Source organism: Morone saxatilis, unplaced genomic scaffold (assembly GCF_004916995.1).
Source record: "Morone saxatilis isolate NCDOM2014 unplaced genomic scaffold, NCSU_SB_2.0 Contig24, whole genome shotgun sequence".
NCBI classification, from domain to species: Eukaryota; Metazoa; Chordata; class Actinopteri; family Moronidae; genus Morone; species Morone saxatilis.
The window spans coordinates 17,112,704-17,136,281 of NW_023339807.1; the positions used below are offsets into that span (position 1 = coordinate 17,112,704).

At 38.5% G+C, this 23,578-nt stretch overlaps 1 protein-coding gene across 5 annotated transcripts; it reads right to left on the bottom strand.

The window, feature by feature from the left end:
- Positions 1-2,323: 2,323 nt before the first annotated feature.
- Positions 2,324-22,042, bottom strand: ptpn6 (protein tyrosine phosphatase non-receptor type 6). Of its 5 annotated transcripts, none has more exons than XM_035672620.1 (16): positions 19,689-20,192; positions 19,277-19,299; positions 17,603-17,725; positions 15,406-15,600; positions 11,208-11,391; positions 10,191-10,307; positions 9,782-9,910; positions 8,204-8,300; positions 8,000-8,079; positions 7,725-7,871; positions 6,924-7,055; positions 6,648-6,802; positions 4,877-4,944; positions 4,592-4,743; positions 4,166-4,230; positions 2,324-2,626 (listed from the first exon to the last, which is right to left on the bottom strand). In XM_035672620.1, the coding sequence occupies exons 2-16, from the start codon at positions 19,282-19,284 to the stop codon at positions 2,530-2,532; spliced, it is 1,749 nt and encodes a 582-aa protein (XP_035528513.1). In that variant the 5' UTR covers positions 19,285-19,299; positions 19,689-20,192; the 3' UTR covers positions 2,324-2,529. The 5 variants fall into 5 exon arrangements, with proteins under 5 accessions (XP_035528513.1, XP_035528511.1, XP_035528514.1 ...); XM_035672618.1 differs by having other exon boundaries at positions 19,277-19,302; XM_035672621.1 differs by lacking the exons at positions 19,277-19,299; positions 19,689-20,192 and adding an exon at positions 21,926-22,042 and having other exon boundaries at positions 2,324-2,623.
- Between the last annotated feature and the right edge of the window lie 1,536 nt (positions 22,043-23,578).

The window sequence follows — 23,578 nt, forward strand, 5'->3', positions numbered from 1 at the left end:
CCGTAACTCGGGAAACCGACTCGGAAATCGAGTTCGTTGGACAAATCGAACGCGGCATCGAGTTCGTTGGACAAATCGAACGCGGCATCATTCCCGGGTTGTGGGGACTCAACAAATAAACAAAAAAACAACAACGTATTTTTAAGGAAGAGGAAGAGCTTATTTTGCACTATGCTGCTGCACAGCTTGTGAACGTCTCCAAAGGATCAATAAGGGTTTTATCCTTATCCATAATAATACATTGTGATTTATTTTTAATTCTCTTTTGTATTTTTAATCTGATTCTGCAAACTAAAGTTATCAAATAAATGTAGAGCAGTGAAAACATACAGTAGCGGAGTATAAATAAGTATCATAAAATAGAAATAATTTACCTCAAAATTGTTTATTAAATGTACTTAGTTACTTTCCAGCACTGGGTTATCTCAAGGCAAGAGGCAAACTGTTATCTCAGATTCAGTGAGACACACTGTTATGGTACATAAATACTTAATTTCCAAGAACTACAGTACAGGTTAAAGGTCAACTCTGTATTACTTGACAAATTAATGGATGAGCTTTATTTATAGATGACCAATCAGCATTTTTGTGTTTGTCAATGATTTAAAATACTGATGTAGCAGAGACAAGCACAAGGTTCAGCAGCAGCTGATTTTAAGCACTTTAAGGACTTAAAAGCTAGAGTTCAAAGTTCATTCCTGTACCTGGAAAGTGTACAGTTGACTGAAACACTGACAGGATTGTCTGAAATACTCCAGCAAAAGATTTTGTTCTGAGCACTTGAAAACAGCAGTAAACTAAACCACTGAAATTCTAATGTAATCCAACATTTAACCACACCATCTGGTTTTAGCCTTAAACACACTTGCAGTTTTATCCAGAGCACTACACACACACTACACATGCTACCTGTAGGGCCCCACCTACCCCTTTGTATCAAAGCAGGTGTCAGCGTTTGCAACTTTGATGAGAGGAGATCAGATTATCCGTCAGAAAAAGAGGGGAAACAAACCAACAGGAGAGTGAATTGTGGAATCAGGTAAACTTGTGTTATCTCCAGATTTGATGTCAGTAAATAACAGTAAGGTGAAGTTGATCTCTCTCCACTCTGCTGTCTCACTAACAGCTGGCAGTGCAGCTCTCTGTCTGTCTGTGTGACTGATGGGAGCAGTGTTTATAATCTTCAGCAGGGCCATCGTCTCTGGGCACCAGTTCAGACAATATATGGGTGTGATGGCTCTACTCACAAACACAGGCACATCATTTTACACAAGATAATGATTATCTAGCCTCTCAGTTAATGTTTAGTTACAACTGTGTAAAGCAATGGATTAACACTGACTATTTATTAAATATTAAATTTAAAATGTTGCCTAGCTCAGCATACTGGTTAATATGAATACAGATCTCTCAGTAAATAATAACCATCAAGTATTCAGTCAAGCTATAGTATAAATAGTATTTTATATTTGAAAATGTATAAAAGGAAAATCTTGGGGAACCAGTTTAAAATTACCTGATGCAGATTTTCTGAGACTTAAAGCTGCAGTCAGTCTATAAACCTCTGTTTCTACGATGTTAATGTTAATATTCAATTAATAAATAAATATAAATAAATATTATGTGTTTATAAATCATTCTGTTCTGTACAGATCTACTAATTCTTAGATTGACCGAGCAAACTGTTTTAAAGGAGGAAGATTTGTAGTGGGAGCACTGGTGTCTCAGGTGTGACTGTGTTGCTATGGCAATTAGTTTACATGGTTTACGGGTCAGGTAGGGTAGTCAATGATTTAAAATACTGATTTAGAGACAATATCAGCACAAGGTAAAGCAGCAGATTTTGTTCTTGGAAACAGAAATTGCCTTAAACACCGATAGGACTGTCAGAAATATTGATGTTATCAAACCTTTAACAACACTACGCTGTCTAGTGTTAGCGTTACACACACTTGCAGCACAATCTGTGGTTCAGGCACAAGAGAGGACAGAAAGAAAAAAAAATGTAGACGTAACAGAAAGTTGATCTAACGTCTGTTATCATCACACTGCCTGAAGTACAGTTGAGCTGCTTCTCTGAATTATTAACACACTTATCACTTTTATCTCCTGCTCCTGATGCACTTCTGTTTATTAATTAACATGTAAATATAAAATATATTGAACTACAGGATAAACAAAATGGTTTTATCAACTTAAAGTGATGAAATCTTTACGTCTGCTGCTGAAACCAGACGAAGCAGCTGATCTTCCATCCTAAATATCGAAGCATCCCACAGAGATGACGGTGTTCAAATAAAGGAAATTAAAAAGAAGATAATCGCATGTTTTCACATGTTCTTTATTTTCAACAAACGCATCAACCAAGCCTTCATGTGGCATATCGGATGTCAACGGGTTATCTTGTCTCTACTTTCATTTTTATTTTCTATAAGGTTTCCACCAAAATACAAATTCTTTAACAAAACAGTGCCTGCATAAATATAACAATATGACATACTTTGGTAAAACTTAACCTCTCAGTGTTTTCTATCTTTTCTTCACTGAGCCACTTTTCTTGTCGGACTTCTGCTTCTTCATATCTTTCTTGCCTTTTGACAGATTCTCGTAAACGTCCTCCTTGCTTCTGGGAATAGACAAAGAAACAGCTGATTAGTGATTTCCTCCATCCGGTGTATTTTTATATTCCAGCCAACATTGATTAGACACAGTTTTTTGAAGCGAATCGTAGACACAGGAGAGGTTAATGACCAGGGCTGCTGCATGAGAACGATTTAAACGGACCAAACCAACCATGAATCAATCACTCAAAGCTGGCAGCCAACTATTCAACGCTCCAAGTGGGTGAAAGTTTACAGCGTTTGGGCCTGAACCGTTCAGTGCTGGAAACTGGAAAGTGATTAATTAGAACATTGCTCAGTTCATGAAGGGCAGAGGTCACAAAAACATCATTCAGACAACAGAACAAAGACAAGCGGGGTGTCTTGGTGTGTATCTATTGTCTTGTTTAATTCTGTGATCTATTAAAGGGACATTCCTCTGACTTTAAACATGATGTTCAGTTTACTCATCATGAGGAGGGAAAACTGTTTCATAATGTCTTCTGCTCTGGAGGGAACTTTCTAAAGTTTTAAAAAAATAACCCTAAATGTAGGATCCAACCTTTTCAGGATATCTCAGCTTCTCTTGCTTTGATTTTGATGATTCTTTAGTAAATCTGTCTAAATATTTATGGAGAAAGGATTCATTTAGTGTTCAGTTCATAGTGCTCACTGGAGCTGTGACAAATGTTCATCTTGTCTCTAATGCCCCAGTCAGTCAGAACACTTAAATGCAATAAAAAAGGATCCACCAGGAGGTGGTGATGGCTGATTTTGACTTCCACTGCCCACAAACAGCAAAAGAAAAAGTCACCACGATGGAATTAGATTCACTGTCAGACTGCTTCAGTTTTTGTGTCTGACAACTACTGTAGGAACTTTATGTCTGTACACAATTGTATGGCAATCTATCAAGTATGTGTTTATGATATTTACTACAGGTCAAAGTGAAAACTTACTGGTGGTACTAAATGAAAACTCATAACAATCCATCCACTAGTCGTTGAGATATTTCAGGCTGGTAGGCCGACTTACCAACCAGCATCGCTATGTGCAGTGCCCTAAAAATGTAAATAATTTCCTGACAGCCTCATGCTGAACTTGTTTGAGGGCTCCTTGTTAAGAACATGGTACATTCTGGTACTTGCTTACACTGTGGTCAAAGGTTCTATAGTTCATACATTAATCAGATTTTACGCAACAGTTCATTTTCCAGCTGCATTCCAAGTGTGGGTTAAAACTACACTACAAACAGTGCTTTTTTATTTTAAGACTCAAATGAATATAAAACTGTTAAAGTTAATAATTTTTTGCAGTGTAGTCCCCAGATTTAAAAAAAAAACTATGAAATTGAGTCCAGCTGCACTACATTGCATCCTCCCTCCACCCACAACTTCGTCTCTCTGCAGAATGAGACTGCTGAGGCTGAAGGTGCTGACTAAGTCATGTTTTTGAAAAGAAAGTAGGGCGGCAGTGTGAGGTTTAGAGGAGCCATGTGAATGTAATAGGGACAACCAATTCACACACTGTGTCATAGACAGACACACACACACCCGCCCACTTACTTTGAGACCTTCCTGCTCGCTGGTTGGTGTTTGAGCTGCAGATTTCCATACTCTGTCTCGGCTTCCTGAGGAAGAGAGAAACAGAGACATTTCGGATATGACTGGAGGATTACTCAAACACAGAGAGAGATCATGCGACTGTTTTTGTCAATGTGATAGATTTTTTTCTGCCTCTGGGGTCAATGTTCATCTTTCTCAAACCACTCTCTGATAACATATCATTGTTGGCATTGAACTAATCCGCTCTGGTGTTCAAATCAGCAGTCATAAGTGCAAAGGCCTATTGACATACATATCTCTATTTTCTTTTCTTGAAACTCGCTCTTGTTTTCCTTGTATCAATCTATATTTCAACCACAATAAAAGACTAATTCCTGTCCCGTGTTTGTTAGTCTTCTTCCTGGATTTTCTGTCCCTGTTGCTCACCATGTAGGCGCAGTCTTTGGCCTTTGTGGTCTGTATGTACTCAGACACAGACAGGTAGATGAACTTGTACTGGGCCTCTGTCTGCACCATGCCAGAGCGCTGCTCTCGCACCATCTGGATGTATTTTGGGATGTCAATGTCACAATCTAGACCTACAGAGGGAAGTGAGATAGTAGAGCATTGGATGGATGAGAAAAACAGAAATAAGCTTTGTATTTTTGAATGGTTTTGTATTTACTCAACTAATGTATCTCAAGGACAGATTTCTTTAAAAAAACATTTTACCTATAGTGTCAATGGTCTCGATGATCATGTCAATCACCACAATCGTGCCTGTTCGACCAATTCCAGCACTGCAGAAATTCACAGAAGACAAAGAGTTAATATTCCTTTCAATCAATAATACTTGTTAAACAAGTGCCTGAACTGGATCAAAAAAGGTGCCAGTTCCCTAATTCAGTACAGCCCTCACCCTAATCCCTGTGCTGTTTTTAATCCATTTTAACAAGGACATTTTCAGTGCTGTTTTCTTAGTGTTAAGCTAGCTGTGTTTACACAGAGAAGCAGTTACACTGGTGTCACCAGCACTGCTGTACGCAGGGTTTTAGAAATGCTAAGGTGGTTGGGGGGTTGAGGTCTGGACCGCGGTTACCTCAGTGGTACGGCCATGCTCACCAGAAGAGGCGGTACCCGGTAAGAAGTAAGGGTACTCATGTGGACAACAACCAGAAGTGCCCGTACTCAGTGAAAAATAGAAAAATGTGGGATATTAATAATGAGTTAACTGGAGGGGAATCATCTGGGATTTCTATGCAAATCACAAAATGCACATGTATCAATATGTTCTTAAATGTGAGAGCTGGTCACACTGACCACGGTTAGGACAATTTTTTCTTTGCAGAAACAGGCGGATATGAGAGGGACTCTGTGCCATGATAGTAGTTCAGTCAAACAACCCACGTTTGAAATGTTTATTGCAGCAGTAGTTTGGCGTTTAGGCTGGGATGCCCAAAATATTAGGCCGCAGCCTGCCGGTGGTGGTGATGCAGCTATACTGATGCAGGGCAGCAGTGGCATTGACCGAGCAGAGGAAGAGATGGGAAATTTTGAGGAAACTGGGATGAGAGCAAGGCATGAGTATATACGTGTATAGGTGTCGCTCCATTTGTTGGGGCGAGTCTCCGCAAATGGTGGCTATAAATCTGAGGGATCATGATCTGCTTTTTTATTGTAAAGATTTTAGATAGTTATATCACTTCAGGCCACTAAAAACGTTCCAAAAAAAGAAATATGAGAAGGGAACATCACTCTGCTTACAACTCAGACATATGTAACCTCTGACAAGTAAGTAAATATTGGTTCGATTTTGATTCACATATAAAATGTGAGTAGTATGGGACACGTATCACTGCAGCTGTGCAGCTTTGTGAACATGCTTACATACCAAAATACTTATAATCATTTAAACAACAAGCTTTAAAGAAGCACAAGCAGCCTCAGCGTACGGCAAAATTCCAAAAGGATAAACTGTCAGTTGACTCAAAACCTTTTGTTCAGTTACTAATCTTAATCCTCAAACTATAATCATTTTAATCTTAAACCTCTAAGTTTTATCAGCTAACTTACGATTATGAAATCTGAGCTTGGTAAACTTAGTGCTGTGACGTTTAGCATTATCACATTACACTAACAACAGATATCTTCCACAAGTTTCACTTTCAGTTGATACATGGTGTGACCCACCCTACCCCACCTATATATATATTGATAATCAACTTGTTGTTAGATCATTTATCAAGCAGAAAAGCTAAACATTCGCCGCTTCCAGCTTCGGAAAAGTAAGGATTTGCTAATTTTCTTGATATTATATAATCTTAAATATAATATTCTTCAGTTTGAGCTGTTAATCGGACAAAATTTGCCATTTGGAGATGGGAAATTGTAATGGGCCCTTTTAAAAAACCCTTTTCTGACTTTTCATTGACTAACAATGAACAACAGCAGCATTTATCTGGTCTCCACCCCACTGTCCATTGAGGCTGCAGCAGGCTAGTACCTGCAGTGGATGATCATGGGTCCTGCATTAGGACTTTCGGCCTGTCTAGAGTTCACTTGAGTGAGGAAGCTGAGGACACCACCGGGCTCCTGAGGGACGCCATGGTCAGGCCAGCTCAAGTACTGATAATGCCAGATGGTACGGCAAAGTTTTGGCTGCAAAAGAGGAAAATAATACAGGAATACAATAATAAAAAAGTCCTGGTGAAAGCTTTACGTCAGCATAGCGCACACAGAGATGAGTGAGTGTAGCCAGAGGTTGGTGTTTGGATGTTACCTTGTCCACAGGAGCAATCTCCAAAACTCGGACTTTGTAATCAGTAGCTTCCCTCTCTGACGTATTGGTCACCACGTATGGACCCACCTCCTTGGAGGACTGAAGGTCTGGCCAGTATGGCACACATTTGTTCTGCACAAAAACAAAGAATAAAATCAGTAAATGCATTGATCAGTAACTTTATCTGTAGGGTTCACGTGGCCGTTGTTTGTTTTTTTAATTATTCATAATATTTTGCATTTATTAGTTATTTGACCGTTTAAGTATAAATTATATATATATTTAATTTCTGTCCCATTTTTTTGGTCTAAGATGCTGCTCTAGTGCAACACCCAGTGGCAAGTTAATTTCTCACATATAACCTTAACGATATTAGCTGATATTGGTCTATCGCAGACACATCATATCGGTACATCAGTATCGTAGTGGTTACTATGTGCTGATATAAAAACTGTGTTTTCTTTCTAGAATATATTGCAGAAAAAAATGCTTGTGGTAAATTAAAAAAAAAATGGTCCAAAGTTTGTCCAGCAGAGTGTGCTGTGTTTTACAATAAGGTGGCAAACAGAACAGAATAAGAGAGAAAAAGCAGCTCTCAGCAACGTCTGCTAGAACTGGTTGACAATATGTGCTAAATTATTAACATGAAATAGTCTTTAATACAGTTTTTAGTTTAAGAAAACTTTTGCTGAGTACCTTTGCATTGTCATATCGGTGCAAAATCAGTGCACAATACACATGGAAAAGCCCTCTGATATCAGCATTGGTCTCAATATGTGTGTATGTTGTTTTGATACTGACCCGCCCTTTCTCAACCTCTCGCGTTGTCATGACGATCACCCTCGTGTTCTCCTGCCATACCATCTGCCAGAAATCGTTGACAGTCGTTGCTAGGCACCCCTGGGTGGCAATGTAAACTTTCTGATCCGTGGACTCCTGCAGGGTGTTCTACAAGCACACAGTGAAAGTTCCTCAAATAAACAAACAATAGAGACTAATAACAGCACGAATGATGAAAACGAGAACATCTGACAGTTTTGTTTGTTGCTATGAGTACAGTGACTCTGGAAACTTACTCTCACGTAGTTTGCGTTGATGTAATCTGAACCCACGACCTGAGGATCAGTGTCCTGCAGGATGACCCTGGTGTCATTGACTTGACGGTGGGAGAAAGGGAGAACGAGAGGATTTAATTAACGTCAGTACGATCAAAATGTGGATTTATCTGTAAGATTTAGTTAATTTAGGGAATAATGATATTGAGAAGATTAAAAACTCACAGGGAAGAATGTTCTTGTATCTGTTTTTGCTCTTATTTTCGGGCCTTTGGCCCTCCTCTCTGCTCTTCTTCACCTTTGCCTCCAACTTTTGAAGAGCCTGACAGGAGAGAGAGAATATAATAAGTGTGTGTTATATAACAGTACTTCATGTATAAGCAGGTTTCAGTTTTACAATATTAGGAAATAACAAAAAAAACATCTAACTGGAGTTGTGTCCCCACTGGAGATGAGAGGAATCAAATTGCAACTATTTTAATAATCATTTAACAAAAAATACCGAACCTCCCTCAGTATCTGCTTCCTGATTATTAGGATTTGTTGCTTTTCTATGATTTATATCATTAACTGAATATATAAAAATAACTTTTGTTTTCAATTCTGTTCAGTTTTCCAGAGTGCTCATTTCATTTTATTTTTTATTGTTTAGTTTTTGTTTAGTATCTGTTAGTTTCAGTATTAGTTTTAGTTTTTAAAATTATAATAATTTGTCAGAAGATTGAATAAGTTCAGAACAGTTGTTACTATAACAACCCCATCCCAGTCTCAATAAATGTATGTACCAATGCTTATAATAGCAATCCCAATACCAAAATAGTTACTTTGCAAATTCATTTGCAACTATTATTACAAATATAAATCAACTTGTTATTGTAGATTAATCTGCTGCAGAATATAAAGTAGTTCCACTTTTACCAGCTACAACATTAAAGTGATGCTCAAACATTAATGCATCAATGATTATAATCCAATAATGTAATATACATTATATATTATATAATATATACTGATATGGGCCATACAACAGGAGTACTTTTACTTTAAGTAAAGTTTGATACTAATACTTCTGTACTTTTACAGACAAATTTTAAGTGCTTGACTTTAGCTTGTAACAGCATTTTTACTCTATGGTTTTACTTTTTTATTTTTACTTAGGTAAAAGATCTTAGGACTTATACTGTCATCCTTTAACTTTATTCTGTCTACTTTATTTCATTTTTATGTATTTCTTTACTTTAATTTTACTTTTATCGCTTCTATTCTGCTCTTATTATTGTATTTTGGTATTCTTTATTCTGATATATAATTACATTTTGTGTATCACAAACATTTTGCTTTGTCTGTCAAAGCGCTTTGTAAACTCTATTTAAATAATAATAATAATTATCATTCCACCACTGCATTTTATAGACCAAACATTGAGAAAATAATCATCAGATAAACCAATTATGACAATAATAATTATTTGCAGCCCTTTTTACCAACACCTGCTCTTCATTGTACATTAAATTTTGCACTTGCAAGAAGGTTTTCCATTTCCTTTCACCAACACACAGTTTCTATATGATGGCACTGGGACAAAGTGTATTTCACCACCACAAGATGGTAGTATACTACCTCTAGCTCTAAGTCCTGAGATGTTAAAAGGCTTTCAGACATTTCAAGTTGTAATAAGATGTCTGATGTATAAATACATTTTCCCCCACTTTAGAGCAACCCCGTGGGTCTTAGCACCTCAGACAAAGCATCCTGGTATGAAACAATCATGGCAAACACAACCAAGGCCAGGTCAAATCTTACATCAAACTCCTCCCAGAAGCCCGCCTTGCTCTTCTCTCCCTCGCCATCCTGCTGCTGCTGTGTGGTCTTGTCCAGCTGTTTCACTCTGCTGTCGATATCCGCCGCATTCACTCTGGTGGAGTAATACGGCTGCCAGGACAGACAGAGAGAGAGAGAGAGAGAAAGGAAAAATCTTATATAGAGATGAAAGACAAAGACGACACCGTCATCATCAGTCAGGCCACATTAAGACGAGCTCGAAGACGTGAGTAATATTTCCTATCTGTGGGCTGTGGTGCTTGTCTTTTCAAATAATTCACACGGATGTGTTTTTCACTGACATTCACTTTGTTCAATTTGTGGTATAAAACTAAATCAAACATATTTTATCTATATCGTTTGGATGCAAAAATAATAAAGTCCAGTTCACCTGTTTTAAATACACCCAGTTCCCAGAGACCTCCTCGATGCCTTTGACTTTGTAGTGCTCCACCAAGTCTGTCAGCGTGTCAAACATCTCTGTACCTCCGACTGTGTACCGGTCATTCTGAATACACACAAAAAAAAACATACAACATATTATCCCGGATAAACCAACATACATATTGTCTGGTGTAAATGTAAAATAAAGAATAAAGTTTCTAAAGAGGCACTGACCAGCTGAGAAGCAATCACAAAATGAAAACAACGGAACTTTAATAAAAGATCATTAATAATACTTTGTACGTATCCTTTAATCATAATGTAAATAGAAAAGACTTACAGGCAGTACTAAAAGTATAACACGTTTTTCAAATAAATGACAGTTTATTGTCCACTAAAGTAATCTGATCTTGGTACGAAGAGCACTAAACAGACGCTAAAGTTCAGACCTGAGAACGGTAACTTGTCTGATCTTTGCCACGTGCTTGTGAAAAGGTCTTTGTAACCTTTCCGTTAATCTCACATTAATCCTCCGCACTAAAACAATGGCTCCCATTTGAATGAGGTCAGAGCTGTGTTTTCTATAAAGTCAGAGCCACTGCTAGAAATAAAATGCAAATGACTTGATGGTGACAGATGACTATGAAAATTAGTTTTATAAACGGCGCCGTGACCTGTTGCTGTACTATGAATATCATTAGCGGACGTTCACAATGCCACAGGATACAAAAACCTAATAATGTCAGAACAATTAGGACAGTTTTCAGTTTCACACTTATCAACTATAGCAGAGTTAAAAATATAAGCAACGGTCTTTCATTGCATAAGATGGGGGAAATGAAATTTCAAAGAGCACAACACAACTTTGGGAATACCCCTCAGTATTTGTACATGATGTGAATTTGTCCTAATTCTGACTATTCAAATCACAGGACTGACCAAAAACAACCCTTAGTTTCATGAACCCTTTATCTCGCATCCACCAGACACATGTGGCCACACACTGAAAGGCACAAGCACGCACCTGACACATTATCTTGATGTGGGAGACTCTCTTTGCCCCATTTTTGCCTTTCTCGTCTGTCAGAACAGACAGGACGAAGTCTCCAGGTTTGGACAGCGACTCTCTGACCAGGTAGGTATACGTCTCGTCTCGTGTCACCAGCAGCTTCTCTGCATTGGGCCCAGACAGGTGACCGTGGTACCACCTTAGACACAGAAGGCACTGTTGGTTCATGATGCAGTCATATTTAACAGTACAGTAAAACTATTAAGCTAAATTAATAGCTTTTATTTGCTTCAATCAGTTGACTCAACCTGCATTTATATGGCCTTTAATGCCTGTTGCACATGGAAGATGGTAAACCCTATTAAACTGTTTATTTAAAGTAGTATAGTATGAATAATACTTGTAAAAAGGGCTAGCAAGTAACAGATTACTTATGATTCATTTGATCATTTGATACTTTGGTGGTCATGGTTTCCGTAAAATGAACTCAATGAGTGAACTGTGGAGAATCTAACTGATCTAATAATGTGTAGCACACAAAAGGTTAAACATTGGTATTTGTGTAGGCGATCTAAGCAGCTTAGAACTCAACCAAGCAGGCGACCTGGTGGTTTAAATACATCCAAGAGAATGTCTATACAAATCCAGTACAGGCATCTAATTGAGACCTGTGTGTATTTATCCAAACACCAGGCTAATAAAGGGAACATGCTTCTAGTTCCACTCTGCTTTTAATTGAACTTTTACTGTATTCATGGGCTGAGCTTAAGCTGACCTCTGTTTGTGGCAACAGTTTACTTCTGTGACCTGCAGAAACACAGATAACCAAAAAATTACCTTCTGTCTCGTGCTTAAAGTCTGTCATGTTGACATTTTGCATGCAGCAACCAAAATAAAAACACAAACAAAACATCATCTCATCCTTTCTCTTTTTTTTTACTGCCTCCTACTTACTGTATGAGAACAGAGCACCTTTACTGCACTGTGAACGTATCAGTCTATTCAAGGCTAAGCGGTTGTCAGACACTCACTGATGTGGTACAGTGGACTGTTGTGCACACTATACAGTGAGTAGAAATAGAAAGCCACAACTGAATCAGATGCAATATGGTGGATAGTTAAAAACAGCGTGTACAGATATTGCTTTAGGTCTTATTTCTGTCCACCACCGTACTCTCTATGTGCGTGTGTGCATGTGTGTGCATTGTTGTGGTGTTTTTGGAGATGTTGAATTAGAGAAGCACCTTGGTCCGGTAGGGGCTGTGACTTTAAATTTAGGCACAGTCTCGATTTCTTCATTCTAATTCCCTGCTTGCGTCGGAAAATTCTTGATTGACAGATTTCGATGCGAAGAGACAAAGTTATAGCAAGAAACAACACACACACACACACACCACAACACACACACACACACACCAAACACACACACACACACACAATACACACACCACACCACACACACACACACAAAACACACACCACACACACACACACCCAAACCCCCCGTCTGCTCTCTTTAATGGTTTTTGGCACTTTTACACATGGGAGTTCTTTGATTTAAATACTTGTCAAATCACAGTTTAGGCTTTTACAGAAAGTTGCACCGAAGATAGTTGCATTTAGCACCTGCAGTTTTGCAGCAGCTAGAGTACAGCCTGTGCAGAAGAATAACACTAATATTAATGTAATGTTAAGTAATACTGTACAGTAATTGCACAAGATCAAGACAACATTCTAATGGTCTGATCATATTCGTAGTCTTTTCTGAGAAGAGATAAGCTGCCAGATATGTGAGAACAAACATAAAGACAATTGCACCACACGGTGACCTGCTGAGGTGTGTGGAACCATGCTCTGAGATGAGAGAGAGAAATTGGGTGAGATGAGGAAGACAGCAAGTGAGCAAAAACATGATGGAGTGTGCAATAGAGGAAGGCAAAGCAGGGTCTGGCCATTGCTTTCAAAAGTGTCAAAACTTAAAGTTTCCAACCGCAGCAACAAAAGGGAAGTTAGACAACTGACAGAGAGAGAAGGACGGGGGGGCAGAGGTAGAGCTGCCAGCTAGGGTGAAGTACACAGCACACACAACCTGCACACACCACACACACACACACACACACACACACGATAGAAAGTAGTGTCCTCCTTGACTCATAGAAGGACTGGAACTGTATGTGTTAATTCATCAAAACTAGTTGGACATCAACCTACTTTAAGCAGCCTACAGCCACACCTCCAGCTGCAATGGCACAGAAGTGTGTGAATGTTCAATGTAGCAAAATTAGATTACAAAAACTGTATATGTCTTTTTTTAACATGTATCTGACAAATACGATTGTTATCTCATTTACAGCAACTGTCTGGTTCTGCCTTTGATGTGGTGGGCTCTGCATGCAAACATAGAAATTGGTCTTGTCTATTAGCTGTATAAAATGACAGCTACTAGCACTAAGAGGACAAGTAAATGCTAATGAGTGTTTAAAGTAAAAGTCCTGCACTCAAAAGCATATTTTAGGTACATTCTCTACTCATTAATTAAAAGTGATCATTGTGAAGAATAGTCTCTGTTAACGACTGATGTCACTGTTTAAAATAAACTGAATACTGAACAAGTTAAAGTTGTGTTAGACAATGTCTAAAAACAGCAATATTTTTGCGGTAGAGTTTACAAGAGAACTTCCCAATATAATGATATTTTTATGATTTTATCTAATAGGCAACCCAACTGACAGCTACAGAAAATGCAATGAAAGCACAATTTGTCTCTGAGAAAAAATTTGACTGCTGGAAGTGTAAAAATGAAGCAAGTACTTCTTCTGTCTCTCCATTTTGTAAATGAGCAAGTGGTTGCATAAATCATTTCCAGAATCTCCCCATCTGTGTTTATTACGAAACAGGTCTTTGGATCACTGGACTTGCACCGTCGGGGGTTTGTTGCCACTTCTACGACTCTTCTCCACCATTAGACAACACCTGATTTTGCTGACTGGTTAAAAGTAATAACAGACATCGCCTCCTTTGGATCATTAATCGCAAGGACTCATAATTATTTCAATGAAGCTGGTTTCATTTTTAAGTAAAGTGTATGTAAGTTGTAAATATGGGAGGTAAATGTTCCTTCAATTTATTTATTTTGTTCAAGAAATGTTGTATTTTATTTGTACTTTTACAGTTTATCAGTTGGTCTAACTTTATCAGAATTTGATTTATGTGTAAAGGTTTGTTCTGTTACCTAAATCCTTTTGTTTTGTGTTTTTGCTTTAAAGTCTTGCATGTTTATGCGTTGGAAAAGTTAAAGAACACTCAACTTAACTTAAAAAAAGCATTTTTCTTATAGTTACCTAACTGTGATGTCTGACCTTCACCGTGCAGAATGAAGCATGTGCAGAGCTCGACACCAGAAAGCTGTTGCACATTCATCGGCTGAAGGTGGAACGTTTCTCTGTGCTCACTTTAAAGTTTAACACGCACATGTACCAGCATCATATTCGCGATCACGACTATCTTGGAAACCAGACGTGGTCCAATATGCAACTTGCAAGAGATGTGTGATGTCGAAAGTTGATTCAAGTTCACATAAACTGAAAATTAGGTTTTGAGTAAGTTTGAGTTTAACCTGTGAAAAGATTTTTTTTATATTCACACATCCTGGATTATTTAATAAGGCAGAAGGAGAACATGTAATATTAAAAAAACCTTATCAGACACCAACTATTATTCCAAGTATTTTTATACGTCGGAGGGGATCTTTGATTGTTTTTAAAAACTATTTCTGTGTCAAATGCAGCAGAGTATGACACAAAATGGTAACATATAAGAAAAGTACAATTGTACTTAAGTAAAGTACTCACATGTAGTAGTAGTAATCACATGTAATTCATGAGCTGCAGCAGTGATTCCAAGGAAGGATGACCAAAGGCTATGGGCTCTTTCTTTGTCAGGAGTGTGGGTGATTGTTATTCACTGACTCATATTCTGACAAAGATACTATTCCACCAAAATTACACAAAAGCAGCTTTATCTTACCCAGAGGAAAATTTTTATATGTTTAATGTTGTCATAGCTGACTATAGTTGACTTAACCACCTAACCAAACACTAATGCGCTTAAGCTGAGAGTGTATGTGGAGGCAGCACAGAGCAAGTGTCTGTCACTGTAGGCCACATTAACCTACAGAGGAGAGGTGTGGAGGTTAAAGTAGAAGTGCACAGACCTCTCTGTGGTGGGGTCAGAGCAGTTGAGGGGGTATCTGAGCTCGATGACGGTGCCATCCTTGTCCTGCAGGATGCCGTTCTCCGCTGTGTAGTAATCCACCAGCTCTGACAGGGTGGCAAACTTCTCCCCGCCGTACAGGTCATAGTAGTCTCCCGTGTTCTGGATCCGGATGTGGGTCACAAAATCACCCACCCTGAGGAGATAAAACAATTCACACCAACCGTCAAAGTTTCTCCTCCATGAAAATCATCCTGATTACAGTAAACTGTAAAATAACAGTTCTACCAACTTTATTTGCTTCAAAATAAATGTTTCATTGTTGACCCTTAAATCCGGTACTCACAGATCTTTCTTTGATTTTCACAGATTGTGCAGCTGAACCCGAAGCGTGTAGTGTATACTTCATGTTCTGCATATAATAGTTATATTTGTCTGTGACACAGCAGCTGCACTCTGTGTTCTCTATCATGCTAAGACTGCAGTTAATGCAGTAGTTCTCTGGATTTTATCAGATTAATAAAAGAGCTTTTCTTATTTCTGTGCTTCCTTTGAATATTAAGGAGCAGCAATTTCTTTCACATACACATAATACGCTTCTATCTGATATTTTACACAAGGTATTATTCACTTAAATCAATAATTTTTCACGACAGTTCATGTTAAAGAATATAGCAAATGCATAGCAAGCCACTGACTACACACACATCACATTCATGCAGTTTAAATGTTAAGAGAAAAGCCCAGAAAGTGTTTTGAACTTGCAATAGTGGCGGGAGGGCAGTGATATTTGTTTCTTCATTATGGGCACCGCCCGGCTTTTGGTTTTGGTGTTCCACCCTGACATTTTCAGTGGTCTCATCTAAACACTGCTAGGAAAAACAGTGGGGCACCACTGGGTCAGTTATTCAGACTATCGAATCATCTAATCTACAACTTCTTACAACTACAGACTGCTATCAATAACTTATACATTTACTGGGATCAATAACTTATACATTTACACATCCAGAGTTACCAAAATAACACCTACCCAGCTGCCTGCCTCAAAGGCCTGAACAGAAATGTTAACACAGGAACAGTAATTCTCACAATATATGTCTGTTGCTATTAATATAGACGGGGATATAGTAATTAAATATGTGTGCGTCAGCACAGATGCAGTATATTTCCAAATTTACACTTTTATCTCTTTTAACTACAAACTGTGGTTATGTGATCAATAACTTACTGATCTCATACATTCAACATTCATTGTTACCATAAAAGGCCTGAACAGAAATATAAACACACTAATTCTCATAATCATATATCTAAGTATATAACCATATAACAATAACCCAAATATGTCTTTGAAGCATTGGCTTCAGCATAATATGTATTACTATTAATAAAGGCAGAGATATTGTGAGCTAATATAACTGCATCAGCACAGATTCAGTACATATATAAATTTAAACTTTTACCTCAATAAACCGCACACTGCAGTGCTGTGATCACATTGATCATAAAGGCACACTTTATATTAATGAAACGTTCTGAACAAACATTAAAACGTGTTATCAGTCGAATTATTATCTTTAGTAATAAGAATTAATTTTATTCTGTTCTATGTTTAGCATTTAATGCTTCTTGAATTTATTTGCATTAAAGCATTAAAATTTATATTTAGTTTATTATATTGTGAATAACAACCACAACAACTGAATCCTAAAGCTAGATAGATTTTTAAAAAAGCATTTATCTGTACAACTGTATGTAGTAATAACACATTTGTAAATACAAGGTGTGACTTTAACGTACACACACAGAGCAGTGGAAAGTTTGGTTTCCGTCACAGGTACAGATGGTTAGGATATTCACATTATCATTATCTCTTTTTTTGTAAAACAGTTTTGCAATAAAGTTTATAGGTGGCGGATCCATTTATGAATTTTAGTAGTAAATACAAGTAAATAAAAATGCAGTGACGGTAAGAGTCCAGTGTTTGCATCTGGGTGTGTGTCCTATTATACAATGAATGAGCTGAATCATTCATTTGCTGCAATAATATATCTCAGATTTATGTTCCCTTTCAATGTTTGACAAGTGAAAGAGCTTACAGCACAATCTTAAAGGAAAGGAAAGAAAGTTTTCTTAATTAACTGTGGAGTTAGAAAAGTGAAAGAGAGAGTCAGGGTGTTGTTTGTAGACATTACCTGACAGACAGGGAGAAATCTCCTATGTTCTTCTTGCTGGGTCGAGCCAGAAAGCTGCCATGAATGCCTCGAGTCTTCAGGATCTCCTCGGCCTGCAAGCCGGTGATGTCTCTATGGAACCACCTGCATCGACACACATGTGAAACAAAGTCAAAATATACTCAAAATAATTATAACAGCACCCTGTTCACACACACACACACACACACGCACACACATAAATAGACTTCGATCAGGTAAATATAAACAGATACGTCTTTATACACACATACACACACAACAATTAGCTCAGTGTACTGAAACACAGTTAGTACAAAATTGTGTTACAGTCAAAATACAAAGTAAATGTACAAACAAATTCAGTATTTTTAAAAAAAGAAATAACAGTAGTTTGTTTATTTAAGTGTTTCCACACAGCGGAAGAGGCAGGTCTCTCACCACAGAGTATAATTAACCAAACTTATCAATCAATCAATAATCTTATCAATTATTTTCTGATTAAACACTTGTAAATGTAAACATTTCCTTCCTCTTTCCCACTCTTCAGTGTCACTAAAAACTAATGAATATCACTTTTAGCACATAACTTTTTGGATTAAACAATTAATTGATTATTCCTCATTTATAATAAGAACTATAAAGACTGTGTCCTTTACTGTTCTAATTGTGTAGCAAACACAGCTCTGACTACAGAAGAAAGATTATGTAATTCACTTTTAACCACATTATGAATCTTCATCAGCACCTTTACCAATGATACAATTAAGGCCTGCTTTTCAGACCAGAATACCACAGCAATCGTCACATTATACTGTACTGTAATCTACGTAACTATAACCCAAACAAATCCAGTAAAGCTCTTGCTTCAAAGCCCTTTCAACAACACCGTGCACCTCAGTTACTCAACATAACAGAATTGCATCAGGTCCGACTTCATATCTACTATTTTATCATTTCCTGGAGCCCTTTGAGGGTGGAAAAAGTGCGTTGTGGTCAAACTTGGCTCACGGAGCTAACCCAAAAAACTCTTGAGACCTTATTTGTATGTATGTAAGCACTGAAACACAGATACAAAAAAATATTACCCAAATGTGCAATTGACTATTTATCATTACAATAGCTTTCCTCTAACCCATGCTGCTGCTTTTTAAAGACATTTTTCACAGTTGCATTGATAAAATGTACAATATAAAGCTTGTAATGTTATGAAATACAACTTTTAAGGGTTGGGAAACCCTGAATATGCACTTGTTTTGACAATTAAACTCAGTTTGCACTTGAATGTGTGTTTCCTCTTCAACTTTGGCTTGCCACAAGAGAGGTTTTATACTACTAATGTTTATACACAGTCTCAGAGGGAAAGACCCGTCAACTCAAGGTAAAGGGAACCTCGTCAGCAAACCTTTAAAGAGCTTGAACGTTGAGGACCCAAAAAAAAGGGGTTTCTCGTTCAACCACGGACATAAAACATAATTTATGACAATGAAAAGCACACAAAGCTTAAAAAAATCACATGATGGAGGAACAGAACAGGATGAGTCGACAGCTGGGGAAAGACAGAGAAGGAGGAATGGAAACAGAGAAGTTGTCATCACCGCCTTGCACAAAACACAGAGTACACAACGAGAGTTGACTAACGGAGCATTAGATTGTCCAGCGGGGGGCTTGACTCACCGAACCATGGTGTCTCTTCACTTCTTCTGGGACCAAAGAGAAGGAGAGTGATTGGTGAGAGTCTACCTGCACATGTGCAGACTCAAAACAGCATAAGCACAGTATTCTTTATCTCTAATTGTATAAAGAAACAGCCAGTTCCTCAACACTTCCTCAATTTACAGCTGCACACCCGCTTTGACAGAAGGTAACTCACTTTCAATCTTCATGCTCTTTCACACACTTGCTCTACTTCTGACACTTACATACATCCATCTAATACCAAAAACCCTATCTCTCTGTGTCACATCGCATTCACAAAACCCTCAGACTACCCGCACTCTCCTCCTTATCACCTTCTACGCTTCCCTCCACCCACTCCTTTCTATAGAGCCCCCCCTCCGTCCCAGTAGGAAAGCAGGTAAACACTTACTCTTCTCAGCTGCGTCTGAAAACAACTGACACTCGCCGAGACGCTCAGACAGTATACGTCTCTCTCTCCTCCTCCCCTTCCTTCCTTTTTACGTCTCCTTTCACAAAATAGTGAAAGCAAGACAGGAACTAAAATAGCTGACAGGACGGAATTCCTCCAACAGATAGAGATGTGGGTTGTTGTTGTTTTTTTTTGTGTGTTTTATAAAGATAATCAAAACAAAAAAATAATCATATTGATGAGCAGAGTAGGTTAAAACTCTGGAAACTTGCTCTCTGATGCTCCATCACACCAACTTCTGTGCGGGTCTCAACAAATAGCGCAGCAGAGACGGTTCACACTGCTCCATTCATGAATGGGAATCATGAGCGAGAAGGCCGGTCCATGAACTCCACTTTGGTTACAGCCAGGAATAAAAAATAAAAAAAATCCACAAAATTGAAAGTTCCTTTGCAAACAAGCCCACACGTTGTCTCTCAGTCAGCTTCTCCCCTCTGTCTGCCCACCTGTCTGCTACTATTGTTGTCTGTTTGTTCTTTACTTCCAGGTGTGTATGAGTGTGTGTGTGTGTGTGCGTATATAACACACAAAGGTCAAAGTCACAGAACACTTCCTTATTTGCAGTTCAACCTTCCCCCCTCTGTGTGTGAGAAGCATTTGCAACTGTGAACTCGTTGTCAGACCACTGAGGCAGCAACTCCAAAACTAGCACTGAGGGCACGAAGACGATGATCTTCGACCACGTTTTTTAAATGTTTAATCCCTGCTAACACAAGAAGCATGTCCCCGCATAATGCAACACAAATCCACTGTATCATATAAAAGGCTTGGCCACACTCCAAAAACAACATTTCTAATACACCACAATCACACAAACTAACAGTTTACAACCTGTAAAACTAACAGGGGTAATCCACATTTAACTTGCAAATTATATTCACCTACAAGAGGAGATATTTGAATTCATGAAAACTACAGTCTGTCTGTTATAAAGACATAACAGACTGCGAACTGTAAACTACGTTGTTTTTAGTGCAAATATGTCAAAACGTGTAAAGTTGACGGTGACAATGTGTTTGAAATTTAAGCAAAAAAGGGTAGACAAGAATAAGTAGAAGAAACAATATATACAGAATACTCTAGCCCCACCCCAACCCTCTCCCCACACACACACACACACACACACACATACAGCACTGCAGGTGTCGTGGTTAACGCCAACTATTTGCAGTTTGCATTATTCTCCTCACAGATTCGCATGTTCAACAGTTGAGTCTGGTTTTGGCTTCTCTTCCCTTCTGACACTACTGAGGTTCGTTTCTCAGGCTGCAGGACGAACGCAGCAATGTGGCAAATGAAACACACACAGACACATACACTGGGGTTCTTTTCACACAGCCTCAAGAGTGACAACAAAGATGTCTCCTAGATTTGATCATTTGTCTTGCAACACATGAGACTGTTGCAACGCATCAAAATTATTTCTGGTCAGATGAATTACTGTACATGTTTTGTTCCTTCCCTCCTCTGGCTACACCTCTAAAATGATCATGTACTTACAACAATATTATAAGAGCTAATAAAAAAGAAGTAGACCATGAATTCTCACATTTACTGCTTCCTGATTCTTGAGGATTTGCTGCTTGTCTCCGTTTGATATCTTTGTAAATGTAATATCATCGATTTGAAGAAAATTGTGAAAGCCATTTTGAGAGTTGCACTTCTCCCATTATGTGGGGTAATAAGACCATGAGACAATTTGAATGTTTCTGTCAGTGATCTTCTCATGCTGTTTATACCCTCCTAACTCTACCTTTCATATGAATTAAGCCAATGTGGCCAATGTTGCAAATCAATGCAAATGACTGCTTTATGGCATTATTAGATTTTAGTATTGTTTTTGCACCAATTCGATGGATGATTTATATATAGCAATAACACAATATAAAGGGACATATACCGTGATAGAGGACTTTATCCATATCACCTTCTCCTACACTTGGTTTTATTTTAGTAATAGAAAAAATGTCTGCATGCATTAACGTACATTACGATAGACAAACATGGGACACATGAGTTAAATTTCAGACTAAAAGTCCAACAACGGCGTAGACATTTATAAAGATTAAAGAGAAGAGTTGAAAAACTGTTGAAAAAACAGGTTGGAAGCTGGAAGTTAAGGAAGCTTCTTTTTTTTTTTACTGTAGCAAACACACAAAAAAATCCAAGACACTCACCTACGAGCCATTGTAGGGACTCACTGGCCGTCTGGGCTCTTCTGTATCTGGAAGTGATGGGTGGACTCCAGCCTCTCCTCTGTGTTGTTGTGTATGATGATGCTCAGTGAAACTCACATGAAGAGTCAGGTTACATCGTCAGCAGCTGATGCATTTCTCCAGTCCTGGTCAGCTTCCCTTGTTCTTACTTCCTGTGTTCACTTGCATCCAGCCTCGCTCATGTTTACTCACTCTCTCTCTCTCTCTCTCTCTTCCTCTCTCTAATCATCGATAGATAATCAGGCTTCATTACAGCTCCAGCTCAATCCTTCCCGCCCTGTAGATTATCCTAATTTTCTAATTACCGACCTATCTACGAAGAAAATGTGCCTGTTCCTGTCCCCTTCTTCCCCTGCTCCTCATGTGCAAGGCTTCTCCCTGCTTTTTTACCCCCCCACCTGAAAATCAAACATTTGCCTCCATGTAATCCACCCCCTGGTCTTCCAGGGCTTGCATGCAAGTACGCCCACGGTCAAAGCTCAGAATTAGTTTTGTTTGAATGTTTAACATTAACTGGATCAGCATCCAGCAGAATTATTTCTTACATGAACTTAAGGACGAACCGAAAAAAAAAAAAAATGAGTGGAAACTTGTAACAAATGCAGGGGTCACTGGAATGGTTTTGACATTAACAAATGTAATCATAATGTAATGTGCTCTCAGCCAGGCCAGCTCTCATCCAGTTCAACACCTATGGTGAGAGATTAGGACCAAAGTCTCCAGACAGTGTTCTGCCATTACCCACGCATTGAAAACATCAAGGTTGCCCACCAAGCCCCTATAGGAAACTCTGTTCCTAAATTGTAGCATATTAGTACAATTAGCTTCTGTGTGGTTATACGTAGCCACAGCAGTGCTTTTGTGGCTACAATGGCTAACAACTGCAGCTAGCATGATGGCCGATGCAGACATGCTGATGTTTAGGCAACCATCCTTTTAGTTATAGCATGCTAAACATTTGTTAATTTCCCCCTAAACACAGAAACATCAAGAGCTGATGGGAATGTGAATTTGTTTTACGCCAAATTATTGGTGTAAACTAATTATATGCCCTAAAAATGATGCCCACTAGATGAAAGTGATAATATTTCGACCTGGGATGTGAATGTCTGATCAAAAACTTCATGGCAATCCCATCCCGCCAGTAGTTACGTTAGTGGTCAGGATATTTGCACTCCTAAAACCCTCAATCGTGCAGCGACAGCAGGGGTAGGAAATCCACCACCCAAGCTCCCTTGTAGCTCCTCTCCAGGTGGCTCCCTGTGGCATCAGTGGTTTCCCCATTTTCATCATTGTTATATGGCCTAATTGATTTTATATTCTCCAGTTGTACAATGTGTAAGCCCATGCCACAGGTGACCTAAAATATTTGAAACATTTCGTCCATCAAATGTGTGTAATGTGTTAGATCCTGACCCGGCGCCTTTTCCTCTCTTAACCTCAATAATCTCCCTACGCTGAGTTTAGCTGGAGTCCTAACATTCAATAGAAATTGCGAGAAAGAGGTTTTTAACATGCTATTTTTTGTTTGCTCTCCGCTGCTGGCTTGATTTTAGGACTAATAGCTCTAAATGGCTGCTGAATTCTGTGCCTACAGAAGCCAGAGGACACTCA